General features: G+C 37.1%; 2 protein-coding genes and 1 long non-coding RNA gene across 8 annotated transcripts in view; 2 read left to right on the top strand and 1 right to left on the bottom strand.

Moving 5' to 3' along the window:
• Window positions 1-20,402, top strand: part of LOC309502109 (uncharacterized protein) — a 110,722-nt gene that overhangs the window by 10,956 nt on the left and 79,364 nt on the right. The gene's annotated exons all lie outside the window — the stretch shown is intronic.
• On the top strand, window positions 67-17,841 carry LOC309502317 (GTPase IMAP family member 4-like). Its single transcript, XM_082174671.1, has 5 exons — window positions 67-170; window positions 734-774; window positions 888-921; window positions 1,042-2,710; window positions 16,913-17,841. Exons 2-4 carry the CDS (start codon window positions 772-774, stop codon window positions 1,707-1,709), a joined length of 705 nt encoding a protein of 234 aa, XP_082030797.1. The 5' UTR covers window positions 67-170; window positions 734-771; the 3' UTR covers window positions 1,710-2,710; window positions 16,913-17,841.
• LOC309502994 lies at window positions 11,682-15,709 on the bottom strand. Of its 6 annotated transcripts, none has more exons than XR_014207455.1 (8): window positions 15,409-15,708; window positions 15,193-15,297; window positions 15,024-15,096; window positions 14,868-14,940; window positions 14,257-14,347; window positions 14,066-14,164; window positions 13,721-13,844; window positions 11,682-12,072 (listed from the first exon to the last, which is right to left on the bottom strand). It is a non-coding gene; the product is annotated as an uncharacterized lncRNA (long non-coding RNA). The 6 variants fall into 6 exon arrangements; XR_014207456.1 differs by having other exon boundaries at window positions 15,024-15,092; XR_014207454.1 differs by having other exon boundaries at window positions 15,024-15,297; window positions 15,409-15,709.

The raw sequence follows: 20,402 nt of genomic DNA, 5'->3' as shown, positions 1-20,402 counted from the left end.
GACTGCTCTCTGTTATATGCGGTTTCATCTTAGACTCATTAAATTTCCATTGAGCTCTTTCTGGTTCATGTGGCTGGAGCCGATCACATCTGGAGAGTTTATAAATCTGTGATGGGTCAAAAACTGAAACTAAATACACACAGTTCAAGCGTCTGAAGATCAGCATTGCAGTGAGTATTTTCACATCCTTACATTTTGATAGCAGATTTAAGATGGTTATTTGCCTTCATTGTCTTCTTTTAGTCAGTGTGTTATAAAACAGACACAGAAAAGTATTCTCAGTGATGCTGGAACAAAAGATGAACCCAAAGAATAAACTTTTTACTGTATACTTTAAACTTTTAACTGGTCCTAAACAGTTTAGTGCTCTAAATCTTTGAACGCAGTGTTTAATTGGGGCTTCATTTTCATCAAAGTTATCCATTTTACCAGCTTCAAGCTTCATATCTGTTGGTCTAAAAGAATATCCAGATAAAATCACACATGATAAAATCAGCTGGAGAACAAAGAGCACAAAAACAGAAGTCAGAAGCTCTGCAACTGCAACTCAGATAAACAGCGCTGATTATGTTTAACATTTATTTTTATTTTTGTTTGAATTTTTGAATAGAAAGGAATGAAATGAAAGAGAAACTTCAGGGGTTTAAAACTGTGTTTTTCATATTTCATATGTTTCTGTTCACTAGATAAATTTGTGCAAAATTATTATAATGAAGATTTGCTGTTTTTACAGATCTCTCAGCTCAGCTACGAACAGAACGACAGCAGACAATGGTATAAAAACATGAATTCAGACATTTTTCACCTAAAATCATAGACACATCAGCTCATGTTATGTTTTTGATATATAATATTTTGTTATGAATGTGTCTGATAATCTCACACAGGCTGAAAATCTGCGTCACAGGAGGAATAATGCAGGTAAATCTTGTATTGACCACAGACACACACACACACACACACACACACCAATAATATCCAGATTGATGTCAGAACATTTAGTCTCTTCCTGAGATTTTCTCTCTTCCTCTTGGAACGTAGAAGTGCCACTGCAGAACAATGGCAATATTAATATCGTCCTCCTGGGGAAAACTGGAGTTGGGAAAAGTTCCTCAGGAAACACTATTTTAGGAGAGAACAGATTCAGATGTGGAAGAAGTCTGTCTGCTGTTACTGATATATCTAGTGTTGAGAAATCAGAGATTAATGGCAGATCTGTGTCGGTCATCGACACTCCTGGGTTTTTCTGTACTAATCTTTCCAAAGAGCAGCTCTCCAGGGAGTTTGCGAGGAGTGTGTATCTCTCCGCTCCAGGAGTTCATGCGTTTTTATTTGTTGTGCCGTTTGGAAGATTCACAGAGCAGGAGGAAGAGATCCTGACAAAAGTGCAGAAGGTTTATGGTAAATATGTGCTGAAGCATGTTATCATCCTCTTCACATACGGGGATGAGTGTGACAGAGAGAATATGCAGGAAGAGATTAATGGGAATGAAGTTGTCCAAAGAGTTGTAGAGAAATGTCAGGATTATCATGTGCTCAACAACAGAGATCTGACTAACAGAGATCAGGTCAATGATCTACTGCTGAAGATTGACACAATGATGGAGTGGAATAAAGGATTCTACACTAATGACATGTATGAATTGGCACAGAAGTGGCCATGGGAAAAATTCTGGAAAATACTTAAGGACTTTTTTAATGCGGTGTAAGACTGAAAATACTGGTTGAGGCCTGATTTATGGGACAAAAGGGCCCGGCTGGCTAATTAACATTGGAACTCTCAGAAGCACATGAACTAACAACAAAGAACCCACACAAGAGCATGGTTTAATGTGAATGTTTATCATTGACTGTTATGCTTTTGGTGTCATTTGAAATGTCTCAAAGTGAGTGGTACAGATATCTCATATCCAGATAGATAAAATAAAAGGAAATAAGGTTTATAGAAGTTCATAGGAAACTGGTTTAGAGATAATGCCAGATAAGGCAACCCCCCTTCTGTGGGATAGAAGCCATTTGAGGGTGATCTCACCCCATCCCCCTTCTCACCTGGCCAGAGGATAAAGGAAGGTGTTCTGGCTCTCTCTGTCTCTTCTTCTTGGCTGGACGTGGAATTGACTAGGTGGTTTCTCTCGCTCTCTCTCTCTCTCTCTCTCTCTCTCTCTCCCCCTCTCTCTCTTTCTTTCCCTTTCTCTCTCTCTATCTCAGGTACAAGCTGGGTAAGATTATTTGGTGTAACCAATGTATAACAATGCACTAGATATTTGAATTGATTGTGGAATTGGTCTCTGATATCTGAAATATTAAATTACTACAATGTGATTATTTTAACAGATTTTGATATTGTTCCTTTAATGGTTAAAAGAAATAGTCAAACATTCGCTCACTTTTAGTGAGGCACAGATATTATTAAAACCTTTCATTTATGGAGTCAGATGAATTAACGAGTAAATACATATGATTAATGTATTGCAAATTTAACCAACCAAATACTTTGCATGAGTGAGGACAGAACACGTGACAACCTTCCCCGTGTATTGGCGAACCGGCAGATTGGGCCAATATATTGCGGGCTTTACAAAATGGTGACCTCGGACGTGATCTCAAAACAGATCAAAACAGTTTCACGAGAAATGTCCTTTTCAGCAAGTATTTGGGATTTTAAAATCAACAAGAGGTTTGAACATCTTCTCTTTCTTCCGCCGCGATGGTAAGTAAACTTTTTCTGCCCTTTATAGAAGTGTTGAAGAAATGTTTGCATTGTTTACGGGTCGGAATTAAAGCCCTTTGTTTAGAACGTGATGCGGTAGCTAGATGAAGAATGAAAACCCTTGTGCATTAGATTTTAAAGATCTCCTTGTTTTGCCTAAGCAACAAGAAACGAAACCTAAAGTATAGCATCTTCCAAATAATGAATAATCGATGAAGAGCTAAAAAAGTAAAGCCGAAAAGTTTTAAAATCAGGCGCATGTTTTCCGGCCATTGTTGAAACCAGCAACACGTGAAAAGAATGAGCAAACTAACAGAAAACAGAGAAAGAAAAATCTAAGTTTGTAAAAGATCGGAAAACACATGATTTTATAAATAAAAAGGCAGATCGATGCATTGTTTATGAAAAGAAAATTTGGGGAAAACAGGATGAAATGATTTACAAGATAAAACTCAAATATCAAGGCTAATGCTAAGTGCTATTGTCAATGCTAAGCCATGCTGTGCCCAAGGCTAATGCTAAAGGCTAAAGCCATGCTGCGTCCAAACGCTTAAACCATGTTTTGTCTCACTGACTGACTGGTAGGCCCAAAAGCCACATTGAAAACATTAATATCCTATACTAAACCTAAACTAATCTTGACAAACTCTATATTCCATTAAAATCTTAAACTTTGACACAGATGGAATTAAATTAAGTAATTCAATTTAATTTGGCTTATTTAAGTTCCTCTGAGAAGTAAACCCCTAAAGTATTTGATATGCTGGGATGGAGATATATCTTTTTTAGAAAGAAGACTATCTAGTAAAAAATCTGGGAAAATTAACTGTAAGCCCATTATTGTGAAATCATGTGTACTGATCATGTCTTGTTTACATTATGGGCTGAAAAGGTTGAGCCTACACTGTACAAACTCAGTAGAAAAGGTCTTAACATGGATGCTATTGACAATGAAATTTTCACTTGGTGGAAAACAGTGGGTAGTAAACAGAAGAAATCAAAACATGGTGGAATAATTGAGGCTTTAAACTTCATAAGTTATAAACGGCTAAATGAGTTAACAAAATTTCTATCTTCGCTTATGGATGCTAAATGTGAAGAAGTGCATTCTAAAAATGCAGAGGCACAAAAGTCTGAGGAAAAGATTCAAGATCTTCAAACACAGCTAGATAAATTACTAGCTGAGCTGTTAGCCCTGACTAAAAAGTGTAAAAATCACAAAGACACCATTGCAGATCTTAAGGCTAAGCTAAATGCTAAAAGCAAGTCTCCCAACAAGCTTAACAGTGATTGGGCTAAAAATGTACACTTCTTAGATGAGGCAGCCTGCTCTAATAATCTTGTATCTTTACAGGCAGATGAAGCATGTGATAAAGTTATGAAAAGAGTGCCTGTTTCTGCCCTTAAAGGGTTAGTTCACCCAAAAATGAAAATTCTGTCAGTAATTACTCACCCTCATGTTGTTCCAATCATGTAAGACTTTCGTTCATCTTCGGATCACAAATTAAGATATTTTTGATTAAATCTGAGAGCTATCTCACTCCTCCATAGGCTTCCAGAGGGACCGAAACTCGCCGGCCCAGAAAGTCAGTGAAGAAAATGTTGAAATAGTCCAAGTGACTACAGTGGCTCTACATTAAGTTTATCATGCGACGACAATACTTTTTGTGCGGAAAAACAACAAAAATAACGACTTTATCCAACTTTTAGTGTTCCTCAATGTGGGCCTCTGACGAGAGTTCACGGGAGCGCCAGGACGCATGCGCGAGAACTGAGCTTACGGCGTTCTTCTTCTACTACTACTTGTTACTGGCTGCTCACTCCTTGGGAGTATTACCGCCATCTACTGTTCAGGATGACGTCCCGACATTGCCGGGTGCGCAAAACGGTCTGTTCATAAGCCGAGGAAGACGCGCACTGTATGTGAGCTCGTATGAATAAGTAATTCGACACTTATTGTGATTTCGGTCTAGATGTAGTTTTTACAATGGTTAAAAAATGTGCATTTCCTGGATGTCGGAATCGTGAGAAACCAACGAAAAAACGTAAAGGTGCTTTACCAATTCTGCAAAATGAACAGATTACCTTTCACAAATTCCCATTAAATGATCGTGAGCGACTGAAGCTATGGCTGCTGGCAGTTCAGCGGGATCTTAATTTACCACATAAAGTCGTTAAGAACATGAAGTTGTGCAGTGAACATTTCTCAACAGACGACTTCAAACTAGTTCAACAAAACACAAGACGATTACTGAAATCAACAGCTGTGCCCAACTTGTTTTTACACAACAAAAAGGTAATAAGTGGAATCTCCATGTGGTGTTTGTTAAAGTAACGATACAGTAATTTAGTTATTTGACTTTATTTACATTTCCCTATATATATATATAAAAAAACTGCATTGCCTATGATACAATGAATTACATCCTTACAACAGTGACTTGAAATGTTTTAGGAGACAAAGGACCCATCACAGCTCAGTCAGGACCCTCAGTCAGCAGGTCCACTCCTTACCAGTCTTTGCCCTCAAGTAACTGATCAAAGTGAAAACACATGTACAGAGGAAATATTTTCGGCTGCATATTTAGCTGGTGTTCCCCAGTCAACACCAGTTAAGCAAAGCAAAATCCATAGTTCTACGCAAGAACCTGACTATTCATTTCCGTCAAAACTTCTGTTGGTGTTATCAAGTCCAGAAACAGTACAGTCTTCAAAGCCATCAACATCAGGAACGTACTACGCCTTACCTGCAACTAAGTCATATCAATCAGTAAGTGAACTTTTAAAATAAAATGTCCTTATTTTGTGTTTTTTAATATTAAAATTAGAAATTTTATGATGGGCATAAAATGTACAATGGGTTAACTTTGTTATTTACAATTCTATTATGTTTTTGTTCTTTGTAATTTGTCAAACACAAATATAGTTTGTTTGTTTTTTTCAGTATGAACAAACAGATGTTGAAAGTGAGAACCAATTTGAAGATCTTAGTCTTGATGTCAGCATGCTTTCCCTGAATCCTCAAACAGAAAAGAAGGACCTAAGTTTTGTTCCTCTAAGTTCGACCTCAACATCAACTCCAACTACAGAGGAAGATGAAGACAACAGTAGATACAAAGAGCTAAAATGGATTGTCAATGAGTCCAGCTTGATGGAGCTGTTTAGTAGATGCCATATTTGCGGAGCAGCAGTCATTGAAACCCAAAAAACAACCTGTGGTAGCCTCATATGTGTTCATTGGGAATGTTCGAATGGTCATAATGGAAAATGGAAATCGTGTGATGAAATTCGAGGAATGCCAGATAACAACCTTCTTGTGTCAGCGTGTACACTGTTCACTGGGGCAACATATACGGACATTGATGATTGGGCTACATTGCTCAACCTCCAACTACCAAAGAAAACAACCTTCTATGCTATCCAGTCCTCTTATCTAATCCCTGTTGTAGATGTTATGTACAAAGAACAACAGGATAAAATGTTGGAAGCCTTGAGGATGGAAAACATACTGCACAAAGGTGTGCATTTGTCAGGGGATGGGAGAAATGACAGGTACTGTAAGTGTATATATAAATTGTGTGTATAAGTGAAACAAATTGTAACTTATTTTATCTTTATCAAAAAATGTTTTAACCCCATTGATGATATTTTTGCAGCCCTGGATTCTCAGCAAAGTACTGTACATACAGTTTAATGGATGATTCAACCAATCTGGTAGTCCACTACGAGTTGGTGCAGGTCAGTGTATATATATGTTTTTACCAATTTATCAACATGTGTATTTAACATGCTTTTTGAAATATTGGTGCACTTAAAATATTTTTAGTATTATTATTTTTAAATGTTGATGATTATAAGTTATTAAGTCTTATGCAGGAATAACAATTAATGATATAATTATAAACATTCAAAAATTGAAATAAAGGTTACAGAAGCATCAAGCTCTGTTGGCATGGAGCCCATAGGCTTTAAGAGAAGTGTAAACTCACTTTTGGAAAAGGGAATTGAAATTGAGGTAATGACTACGGACAGATCGCCGTCTATAAGAAAGATCATGAGGGTTGATTATCCACAAATTCATCACGAGTTCGACATCTGGCATGTTGTGAAGGGTATGTACATTTTTCCTCAATAATTAATATGTTTGTTGACATGTATTGAATTTAATTTTTTAGGATCTCTACAGCAGTAGACAATAACAAAATATAACTGCTGTTTGTATGCACTAGGCTTACCCCACAACCTCATAATGTTGAATACATAACTGACATAATGTTTTTCAGGTTTCTTCAAAAAAATACTATCAGTTTGCAAAAAAAAACAAAATATAGACCTTCAGCCATGGATAAAAAGCATATGCAACCATTTGTGGTATGCATGTGCATCCTGCAGCGGTGACCCAGATGTATGTTATCTAATATATTTTTTAAATCTGATATAGAAAAACTTCTTTCAAAAATTACATTGTAAATATTTTTAAACAGCTGTTGACAGAAAAGTGGAAATCCCTTCTCCATCACATTTGCGGAGAACACATTTGGGAAGAAAATGGACAGCAGCAAAGATGTGCCCACGATGACCTCACTCCTGACCAGCAAAGAAGGAAACGATGGCTACTAAAAGAGTCTCCAGCCTTTCACACACTATCATCTCTTGTTTTACATCCAAATCTCTTGAAGGACATGAGGCAAATGGCCGCCTTCAAGCACACAGGCAAGTTACTTTTACATCAAAATTTATTCAACTTCACTTGGAAAGGGAAACTATAAAATGTTTTTTTTTTTTTCTCAGGCAGTCTTGAGGTCTACCATTCAGTTCTTCTGAAATATTGTAGAAAGAATCTGCATTTCCACTACTCCTCGATGACAGCTCGTACTCAACTTGCTGTCATGGATCACAACGAAAATGCAAACCGTCAACAGGCCACAACCTCCTCAGGCAAGTATTCAGCTTCCAAAAAGTGGGGTGTTTACAACACTAAATGCTCAATTCAATTGTACACACACAAATATATATATATATATATATATATATATATATATATATATATATATATATATATATATATATATATATTTATTTATTTATATATATATATATATATATATATATATATATATACATACACGTGTATATATATATATATATATATATATATATATATGTGTGTATATATGTATATATATATATATATATATATATGTGTGTGTGTGTGTGTGTGTGTGTGTGTGTGTGTGTGTGTGTGTGTGTGTGTGTGTGTGTGAATTACGCGCACTAACAGAGAAAAAAATGAACAGGGTACTTTAATCAGGACAGAAAATATTGCCTTGTGACTATATATTGCAATTTTATAGGTGATCCGCGATACAACGTTGTTTTTCCAAAACAAAAGAAAGAATGGTTGGCAAGGAAAATTTATGAACCAACTACACAAACCTTCAGGGAAGAACTTCTTCAAAAGGTACAGGAGCGGCGCAGTGACCCTACTGTACTTTTCAAGGACCCAACCTCTCACGTTTCTTTGCCTGTTTTACCGCGCAATATTGCAACAAAACCCAAACCAGGAAAGGAAGCAGTTATTGCAAAACATGTGTCAAGGTTTACCAAGTAAACGGCTGTCAGCGGCATACTGTACAATTTTTTTTGGATTTTCTTTTTGTTCGATTTTTCGTTTGGTAAAATGCTACCTCAACATGCATGTTGACGTATTTATTTTTGTTTGTGTAATAACAAATTTATTAAGTGTAAAACTGCTGGGAATAACAAAAATTGCTTTTCTATTGCAGTGATATCAAAACAAAAAAGGTCCTTCATATGCTAAAGCCATACTCTGGCAGAAATTCTAAAACATTTCAACAAAACCGGTTTTATAAACTGTAATTGACAAACATAAGCCAATTTAAGTTTATGTACATTTTTATTTAACAAGTATTCATACAAGCAGTGCCCACACGTTTTATTTGAAAATATTTGTACTAATAGTGAAAAATAAAAATAAAATAGAAAATGTTTATTGTGTTGCTTTTCCTTTCTTTAAATTAACCTGAAAGCTTCTTCGGCTTCCTTGAAACCAACATATGCACCAGATAGTGACGGATATTTTTCCCGTATGGCTCGCACAACACATGACGGCAGAACTTTTCTGTTGTGTCTTCCAAGTCTTTGACCTTTCAGTATCCACTCTAGAACAACCCGGTAAGCCACCAGTCTGCACTGACTGTAAACAGAAAACAGATCAGAATCAGAAAAAGCTTAATTGCCAAATAGCATAGTAAAAAGATGCAGAATAAATAACTACAGTAGGCTGCATGTGTAATAACTCTACAATATAAACAAACCTACTTACTCCATAGATAGCGTGCCACCCGGTCCTTCTGGCCTCGGACGTCCCTTCCAGTTCACTTTTGGCAAATAAAAAAACACTTCTAAAACACTGCGACTTAGCAGGGGTGGAAAACCGGGATCCTCTATTATACAGCGACATACACTTGTCGACCCATTGTCTGCGCTATCCAAACTTTCGAGCTGTGGCATGACAGTGTCCCAATCGATGCAGCACACGCTCTCCTGTTCAGTAGGCATCGCTTGGCACTGATTACATTTACACCACCAGCTGTCCAAAGCTCTCTGTCTTTCAGAACCTTGAGACTGCGGTTGTGATGCAGCCTCTTCCATCTCTTGTAATTCAGTGTCTGTGTATTCTGGCTCGAATAAGTATGGTTGGTTAAAAAAACTCAAGTCTTCATCTTCATCTACATCGAAATCTGCTGACATATTGACGAATACAGTTTTACATACAGTGCGCGTCTTCCTCGGCTTATGAACAGACCGTTTTGCGCACCCGGCAATGTCGGGACGTCATCCTGAACAGTAGATGGCGGTAATACTCCCAAGGAGTGAGCAGCCAGTAACAAGTAGTAGTAGAAGAAGAACGCCGTAAGCTCAGTTCTCGCGCATGCGTCCTGGCGCTCCCGTGAACTCTCGTCAGAGGCCCACATTGAGGAACACTAAAAGTTGGATAAAGTCGTTATTTTTGTTGTTTTTCCGCACAAAAAGTATTGTCGTCGCATGATAAACTTAATGTAGAGCCACTGTAGTCACTTGGACTATTTCAACATTTTCTTCACTGACTTTCTGGGCCGGCGAGTTTCGGTCCCTCTGGAAGCCTATGGAGGAGTGAGATAGCTCTCAGATTTAATCAAAAATATCTTAATTTGTGATCCGAAGATGAACGAAAGTCTTACATGATTGGAACAACATGAGGGTGAGTAATTACTGACAGAATTTTCATTTTTGGGTGAACTAACCCTTTAAGGTGATACGGCACCCAAACGGCACAGAATCAACCATTCGGCGTCCTTTAACAGTAACTGAATGTAGCTTGTTTAAAGCAGAGATCGGACCGTTCCCTTTGAAAGGGCCATTCGAACCATGGTGGAGACACATTGTTAGTCTAAAACATGCATTTCAGCTCGAACCAAAAGATATTTGGCAAATTGTTATCAGCTCAATTCCAGATGTTCTGAACTATAAGATACCACAGGTTTTGATGACAGGCACCATTGTGCAGTCAATGCATCAAAATGAGCCTGAGAGCGAAATCTTGAATAGACTAAAACAATGCCTTCGCGAGCTGCGTGGTTGTAGTCCTGTTGGATGGGAATTGATTTTCAATCGGAAACAGAGTACTGAAGAATCGTTTGAGACATATGCAGAAAATATGTTTGAACTTTTTGAGGAGTATTCTGGAATTGAAGGTATTAACCACAACAATGTAATTCTCCTTGAATTCCTGCTTACAAATGCAGGGCCGCGTGTACAGCAATCACTCATGTGTGGTGCTTCTCCAGCACAAAACACATTCGAAGGTATAGTTAGCTGGGCAACAAGAATTGAGTCACGGAAACAAATGCATGATGAGGTAGCTGTGTTAGAATGTCATGAAGATCCTCCATCTGCAGGACAATTCAGAAAGCCACACTGTGGCAAACTGAACAGATTCTGTAATTCCTGTCACAAAACAGGCCATACAGAGGAAAAGTGTTGGTCACTGGGCAGAGGCAGACCTCCACCCTATTTCATAAAACGCAGACAATCACAATCTAATGAAAAAAAACAGCACTCTGCAAGTAACCAAAGCTCAAATGCATCTAAAACTCTTACTGACCTAACAACTTTGGATGCTCAAGGCCTTCAGCTATTAGTGTCATTTGCTAGTCGGGTAGCAGCCCAATAGCAAATAGCTTAATAGTTTAACATCTAAATTCTGCATTTTCAAATTTGAAATTGTGCTTAACACATCGTGCACATAGAACACAATTTGGTTGTTTGTGCTACAACATGCACATAGGCTAATTTAAAGTTTATTCTTTAAACACAGGATTACTTTACTGTAAGTGTAGTTGAAACACTTAGGCAAAGGTGATATAGATGTTGTATTCTATTGTTTTGCTGTGGGTGTATTTGGAACACTTAGGTAAAAGGGTTGTAGATGTTGTATTCTAGGCCATGTGTCCTGTGTTAACTGAAGTGAACGCGTGTGTCTGTGCTGAATTTGATGGCTATAATGTGATTCACAATGAATTTGAAAATCAGAAACAGCGAACACATCTCATATTTAAGGCTTCAGAGAACTAAATATTTTTATGTTTGAATGCATTCTGAATTACTCTGAGATTTGTTTTTTCCAAAATAGATTAACGGATTCGTACACTGTAAAGAGGTTGCTGTAAATTTTACAGTAACTTACTGGCAGCTGGATGCCAGTAAGTTACTGTAAAATGTTTTACAGTATTATTACTGTATTTTCACTTATAGTATACTGTATCATTTACTGTACTTGCATTTACAGTATTATTACCGTATTTTCATTTACAGTATTAGTATTGAGTTTTTTTTTTTATCATTTAAATTTTCTTTTTTTAATTTATGTTTACCCCACCCCCCAAAAAATCACAATAACTCACAAACATTTGTCCTTATAATATTCTTTTTAATCGTTGAACATTTTGTTTTAGAAGTACAAATTACAAATCTTGACCTTTAGGAGCCACTAGCTGAAGAAAAAAAAAGGCAACATCTCCAAAGTCCATAGAATTAATCTCCTGGTGACCATTTGTATCTGTAGCATGGCAAAAACGTACACACACTGAAAAGCAAAACAGGCCTTAAAACAATAAAATACAGTCAAAGTCAGTGTTGTGTTGTTACATTTCAGTAATTTTGCCAGTCAAAGTTGACAAGCTCTCTGATGAGAAACACTGAGGGTTTCAGGCTGATGCTTTTCTTTGGACCTTTCCAGATTTCCATCTGATCTGTGCCTTTGGTGTTTGGTGCCATCAGGGTTGACTCTCAGAATGAACCTGCAAGCACAAGCAGGGAAAAATATATAATTTTTTCAGACCGGTGTTGGCAGAATTTTCCCTAACCCTCAAACTTGATGCTGCATGTACTTTGGCGTTAATAAAAGCACTACATCTGATTCTGAATCCACCTACAGTAGTGGTGGGGGAAAAATCGATTCTGTTCAGTGTCGCGATATTTTGCGCACGCAATTATATTGATACAGTAGCGCAAAGTATTCCAATAAAGGTTATAAGGCTGTGACGGTGGCAGTTTTTTTTACCACTGCGGTGGTAATGGACCAACTACCTGCAGTGGTTGGGGGGGTTATTATGAAAATTGAAATACATTTTTTTTGTTTATTCGAGCAAAAAAGTCTTTATTTGAGCAATTCCGTCAAAGAAGCAACACAAAGCCTGTAAAGCATTCAAATACATATCAGTAAATATTAGAAACTTACACAATAGAAAAGTTAAATCTATTTAAAAAAAAAAAACTTCCGTTTAAAACTTCCACACAAAGACACGTGATTCCACATGAAGCCATAGCGCTCTGTGCTTTGAGAGGGATGACACGAGGAGAAAAGAGACCATCGATCTATTTTCTGATATCTTCATGTTTTCTACTTGTTGTAAAAGGTATGAAAAGTGAATTTAATCTTCCACAAGGGCAAGACATTTAAGCTATGTTTGAAATTGCGCTGCCAAAGAGAGCGAAACTAAAAATCAAATAAACTTGACGCGCCGTAGGCTACATGTCTAATAACAAGCAAAAACTGTGTTGAAATGAATCTGACGTGCAAGTAAAAATGTAGGCTATCTGTCCTACAACGTTTTTCTACTTTACCAGAGTAAAGAATGTGAATGTAATAGGCCTAAATAAAAGCGAACCAAGGAAGAAACGTTTATAATCCCCTTCGAAAATCGAGACGTAAGTGAAGATTTTGGGAAAAAAACAAGGTATTACATGCAGGGATGAGTCACAATTTTTGGATATTCGATTAGTTTATTTAATTATAGAATTATAGTATATCGAATAGGTTGTGTAATTATTCTCTAAAATAAAATCTCCATGTTTTTGGTGCTAATGCGTCAGCAGTGATGTACAGTTCATATAATTACGTTCTGTACTAAGGTCCTGTGTCCTGAATGTTCAAGGACAAAGTTTTTGCACTAGCCTCCAGTAAATGTGTAGAAGATGTTCACAGATTTAATGTGACATTTGAAGTGAGTTGAGCAGTCTTATTTTTTGTAATGTCTTTGAATAATATGGGGGACATGAATCGCAATATATCGCAGAATCGAATCGCAATACTTGCTGTATCGCAATGTTAGGAAGCGCAATAATATTGAATTGTGGCCCAAATATCGCAATACTATCGAATCATCAAATTTTTGCCGATTTCCACCCCTAACCTACAGGGATGGTATTACCCCATAATACATTACATTAAAATCATTAAAGCTTCATTCTTTTTCAATACATTCCTGTAGCTTAGATTTCCAGGGAATGGATAATTTAAATTAAACTTAATACAATGTAAGTTGCTTTGGATAAAAGTGACTTCCAAATGCATGCATGTAAATGTAATGTAATGTAAAAAAAAAAAATATATATATATATATATATAATATATATATATATATATATATATATATATTGGTTTACCTGATTCTGCATTCGACAAAATAGACAGCTAATGCTGAAGAGTCGTCTGTTAGCAGTTGTAACTGGATGATGATTCTGCCCTTCATTGTCAGCATCCATGTTTTTGCTTTGAGAACAGACTCTCCTGAAACAGACAAAGTCACAGCAGCCTTTTAGTGTTATAGTTTACAGAAAAAACTAAAATACAATAAGTTAACAGAACTTATTACTAACAACAATAACATGTGGGGTGAAGATGAGGTAAGATATAATGTTGTATGGTGTTTATAGTTTTTAATCAATTAAACAACATTAAAAATTTTAGTTAGCAAAACTTTGCTATATTGATAATGGTATATTGCTAACCCTTTCCTCCTCCTTCTCCTCTTCCTCCTCCAACGTCAACCCGTTCTGTGTATTAGTGGAGAGCGTCAGCAGTGATGTACAGTCCGGAGGGAATGGCCGCTGCAAATTCAAAATAAAGAACAGAAAAGAACATGTTTGCCTGCTTAACTAATGCATACTTCAGCTAATTTAGTTGATGTCATCTTACTCACCTGTAGATGTTATCACCATTACGAAGGCAATCACAAAAAAGACTCCAAAATACACCTCCGACATTTCAGACGACATAATTCAGACCACAAACTTGAAAATAAAACAAAAGATGAAATTAACAATGGTGTTGGATAAAGGGTTAGTTTACTCAAAATTGTAAATTCTGTCACCATTTACTCACCCTCAACTTGTTCATAACTTCCATTAAATTATTTAATGTGCTGTATACAAAAGAAGATATTTTAAAGAACATGAGCAACCAAACAGTTACTGGTCCCCATTGACATCCAAAGTATTTTTTCTATTATAGAAGTCCATGCGGACCAGCCACTATTTACCAACATTATTCAAAATATCTTATTTTATGTTCAGACGAAAGAACTTCATGCAGGTTTAGAACACGTTGTGGGCGAGTAAATGATGGCATACATAATTTTCTGTTTAAGGTGTACTACGTTATCCCTTTAACTTAGTTTTACTCAGTATTTACGTTGTACATCTGCCAAAAAGTTGTGAAAGAGGAGACAGAACATACCAAAGTTATTATGCTTCTCTGTTTAATAAGTTTACTTCGGCTAATTTAGGTGAAGTTGACCATAACGTTACATACCAGTTGATGTTATCACAATGAAAAGGCTCCAACACACTCCATCGTTGCAGATGGCATTATCCAGATCACAAACCTGAAAATAAATCATATAGGCCAGACGTGAAAATATTGTTTAAAACCCGCACTTTAACAAGGGTTTCGTCTATCTCACTTTACCTCAGTATTTCACGTTGAGTTCGCTGTTAGCTCGGTTAACGTTACCGACGACTCCGCCCGCCTGATGAGCTAACTTGCGTTAAAGAGGCAGAGGAACACACAACCATTATTTTTTGTAGTTTTAACTAAAGAATATTTCGGCTAATATAGGTGAACTTAACTTACTCACCAGTTAATATTATCACCGTGACAGCGACCCGGCCGACAGTCAGGAAAAAAGACAGTAATAAAGGCACCAAAAAAACATTCTGACGACAGTCAGGAAAAAAAGGCACTAAAACCATTCAGACGAAAACAAAACGATACATCATGTTAGTTTGCTGTTAACATAAGTAAAAACATTTGAAAATGTTTGTTTTACATAAAATAGAAATTATATACTAACCTTTTTGGTGAGTTACATGATCTTTTGTCCGTGCATTAACTGCCACTTCACCCCTCAAAAAAACACTTGAAAAGAAATCCCTCTTGCCATTGGTCAGTTTTTCGCGGGCAAGTTCACTACTGTAAATTGATTTACAGTAGTGAAGAATTACAGTAGTGACCCTATATTTTCCCATAATCCTTTGCTGTTTACAGTAACATACTGTATACATATTTTACAGTATCTTACTGTACATATTACAGTAAAATACTGTTCAAATTACAGAAATCCGTTACAGTGTATGTTTCCACAAGATTGTGTCAGAGATTGGCGACGGGACGGCTAATAGCTGATATCAGGAAGTGTGCGGGCGACTTGGATGAGAGGATGGGTTAGTCCGACTAGGATCAGCTTTACGCTGGTTGATTAACCTAGCTTGGACGCTTCCGATGACTTCTGTTCTAATTTAATAGTTTTGAAAAACGGTTGAATTGAGTTCCTGAAGGGCATCCAAGAGGGCTACTGAATATATCTTTGATTGTTGCGCGTTGGGATTACGGCAACGTCCTAGATATTTAGCCATTGCCTCAGCTTCTGATCTTCGGGGCTGACCACTTGTGTCGTGCATCCTTAGGAGAAGGACTGCAAAGCGATATAGTTTCCTTATCTATAAACGGAAAAATATAAAGTAAGAGTAAATAGAAGAATCAAACGTTATAATGGCCATTTAAAAAGACTAAATGAGAAGAAAAGGTATTTGAAACCTAGCAAAGGGAAAAAGAAAAACAGCGAATGTACATCTTATCAGCCCTGAGCCAAAAGGCCTTTTAATATTCAAATGTATTGACATGAGAACAAGTAGAGATTTGACCATGCGTTAAGTTGTTCCAGAGACCGAAAACAATATAATTTGACTTGTATTGTTAAAGAATATAATTATATTATAACTTGAATTATAATAAACATTATATTACACTCGCCGAGCAGGACAATAATTGGAGAAGTGTGACTTTCGTCATTAAAATTGAATTTCTGAAACAGAATTTCATTTGTGTGCTACCCAGTGCCAAAAAGGGCCGGAGTATGCCTTTATTTTTCACCGTTAGAAAACACGGCTAGGAGTGTGGCACAGGTAATAGCACGCTAAATAATCCTTGATTGGGGTGCACCAACTGAATTGAATCTGATAAGATAAGTAAATTTACGAGGAGGGTGTGAAATGCTAAACAGCAGACAGAAGTACCACAGTTTTTTGCAGGTCAAAAAATATCTGCACAAATTAAAATGTGTGAATGCATTGCACATGCAGCAGACTGAAGGCTGAACTGAAAAAGCAGCTTCAGGTGTCACAACACACTGAGACAACAGCAACAATTCAGACGTGGTCAATGAAACTCGGTTTCATGTGACATCTGGAATTAAAATTGCTAACAAGTAAAAGAATTCTACGCGTCTGAATTTAATGCTTTTGAAATATTGGAATTATCTGTGGTTCGCTCTTCTGTGTTTTCTGTCTCAGGCTTAGGCTACTTCTGCAAAATGGTGGAGCCCACCTGGAGCAAATCCAGGACAGCGGAATTGTTCGAACATAACCTGAGACTCGGGAGATGGGTGAAAAGACATTATAAAAGGCCTTTTCACACGTCACACTATCACATTACTGCATAAATATGGCCTCCCAGTTTAGAACTGGATCGAAATTTGCAACACAATTGTTATAGATTAGATTCCACCCATCTCCTAGACATGAACACTGAACACACCCCTCCATCACTATACCCTCACAGCAACATCACCTGGGGTAGATGGTCTATCCAGGCTGAACACTACACATCAGACGAAGATGTGTCATCTTCACACTAACAGATCCAGATAGCTTCACACACACAGGGTGGAGCTGATCTCATGATCATGGTCTAACAGAGACACAGAGAATAGCATACGCTATTCACAACAAACTGCTAACTAATGTAACACACATGAACAACTGAATGGCTACAGTCACAAATCAAGACAAATTCTAAGGCAGACCTGCCATTAAATTTCAAACTCTATGATTGTTGGTGGGAGTTGGAAGATCAGAGGGCCCCTGATTTCTCAACTTACCAGTAATAACAGAAACATAATTAAAATAGATAAATCTGAAGTGAGACCAATTCAATCAAGTACAAAAATTTACAATTCAACTCTGTCATCGACTGTGACTTAGCCAGATCAATACACACACTCTCAAACACACTCTCTCACAGACACACACACACACCAACACACACCAACACACACACACACACACACACACACACACACACACACACACACACACACACACACACACACACACACACACACACACACACACACACACACACACACACACACACACACACACACACACACACACACACACACACACACACACAAAAACACACTCACAGACAAAAACACACTCTGACATTCTAAAAAATTCTCACACAAACACACAAAACCATTGATTGGTTTACACCGACCTCTTGCTGCATTTCTGAAAATTATTTTGATTTCTGCATTTTTTCCTTTGAGTAATTCAGAAAAACATTTCTGAAACTTATTTTGATTTTAATTTCTGAAACTTATTTTGATTTCCTTTGAGTAATTCAGAAAAACATTTCTGAAACTTATTTTGATTTTAATTTCTGAAACTTATTTTGATTTCCTTTGAGTAATTCAGAAAAACATTTCTGAAACTTATCTGCATATTTGTATATTGTCCATTTTACTTGCAACAATGTATTTGGACATCAATTCAATTGAATCTCTATGTTTGGTTACACCAAAATAGCACTGGTTGTTTTGTTAGAATGCCATTTATTTAAATGTTTCTAGAAACAGGGTAAGAGCTTGTAAGATCTTCCTTTGTCCTTCCTTGACCCTCTATAGGAGTACTATTGACGTGGTAATTAAAAATCAGGTAATTAATGAGACTAAACGTACCACTCACAATTGCTGACATGAACATGGTATTTTACATTGAACATGACATGATTTTTCCTTATTGCATTATGCGTTCCTATGCATTTCCTTACGACTGTAAGTTCATATGTGCTCAATCGTGAAGCGGACATTTAAGATGCTTTTCAGGTGTCGCACACAAAGCCGTGTGGACCAAAGGAGAAGCCCTTCATCCACTGAGATCTGCCCAGACAACCGTACCGCTGGAGGTGACAGGGTTGGTCAAGAAGGGTCAGATCATCATCGTGGAGAAGGTGCCAGGGAAGCGGAAGTTTCTCCATGAAGGAATGACACGTCAACTGAACAAGTCAGCAAAGGTCCAGATTGACTCTATGAACTTTGCTCACGTCACAGGATTACAGGAAGAGAACCTGAACGCATTCATCCACACGCTGGACTCAAGCTATACACCTGGTGGGAACAGGTGTTCTGCAGGTGAACACCGCCCACTGAGCTTCTACAGATGCCAACATTGCAAAGACAATTTTTGTGCTACATCTTCAAGGACTATAACAAACGTCTTACTGTGACCCCGTAAGTGTTCATCGGAATGTGACCCACGGGATCAAGGAGGGAAACTGTAAGACTGAAAATACTGGTTGAGGCCTGATTTATGGGACAAAAGGGCCCGGCTGGCTAATTAACATTGGAACTCTCAGAAGCACATGAACTAACAACAAAGAACCCACACAAGAGCATGGTTTAATGTGAATGTTTATCATTGACTGTTATGCTTTTGGTGTCATTTGAAATGTCTCAAAGTGAGTGGTACAGATATCTCATATCCAGATAGATAAAATAAAAGGAAATAAGGTTTATAGAAGTTCATAGGAAACTGGTTTAGAGATAATGCCAGATAAGGCAACCCCCCTTCTGTGGGATAGAAGCCATTTGAGGGTGATCTCACCCCATCCCCCTTCTCACCTGGCCAGAGGATAAAGGAAGGTGTTCTGGCTCTCTCTGTCTCTTCTTCTTGGCTGGACGTGGAATTGACTAGGTGGTTTCTCTCGCTCTCTCTCTCTCTCTCTCTCTCTCTCTCTCCCCCTCTCTCTCTTTCTTTCCCTTTCTCTCTCTCTATCTCAGGTACAAGCTGGGTAAGATTATTTGGTGTAACCAATGTATAACAATGCACTAGATATTTGAATTGATTGTGGAATTGGTCTCTGATATCTGAAATATTAAATTACTACAATGTGATTATTTTAACAGATTTTGATATTGTTCCTTTAATGGTTAAAAGAAATAGTCAAACATTCGCTCACTTTTAGTGAGGCACAGATATTATTAAAACCTTTCATTTATGGAGTCAGATGAATTAACGAGTAAATACATATGATTAATGTATTGCAAATTTAACCAACCAAATACTTTGCATGAGTGAGGACAGAACACGTGACAACCTTCCCCGTGTATTGGCGAACCGGCAGATTGGGCCAATATATTGCGGGCTTTACAGCGGTAATTGCCTTTTTCCAGAACCTGAGTAAAAGTTTTGATTATAACTATTGGAAAGAAACATTGGCGCCATACATGAGACTCTAAAGAACAAAGAACTTTTTTTTTCATGAAACCTGATTAAATAAAACCTAAATGTGGGTAACAGCCTGCTCTGTTTATGAGGGAAAATTTTGTATCGGAAATTAAAAATTAATTGATTACTAAAGTATCTGTGTGTGAACTGAAAGGTTCATATTTTAGTTACACTGTACTTCCACGTGTTTGAAAAGACGGTTATTAAATGTTAAATATTAAATTAGATCATATTTGGTTCTAAAACAGCATGCAAGATGTACTACTTAATCTTTATGTTTTATTCATTAAAAAGAGTCTTATGTAAATATATCCTTTCTGAATATATGAATATAAAAAAACTGTCTTAGACATTTCATGTCTCTTTAGTCATTTCATATTCACCAGGCACCTATTCATATGCATTATATATCTCAACAGTTTAAGTTTTGCCTATTAAAAACACTAAGTAATGTTTGCTTTTCTGTCTAAATGTTACAGATGATCTCTGCTTGTGG

The sequence above is a fragment of the Leuciscus leuciscus genome (assembly GCF_965113295.1).
Source record: "Leuciscus leuciscus genome assembly, chromosome: 1".
In the NCBI taxonomy this organism is placed as follows: Eukaryota; Metazoa; Chordata; class Actinopteri; order Cypriniformes; family Leuciscidae; genus Leuciscus; species Leuciscus leuciscus.
The sequence above is the reverse complement of the archived record's forward strand: the minus strand, read 5'-3'. Positions and strand labels throughout refer to the sequence as shown.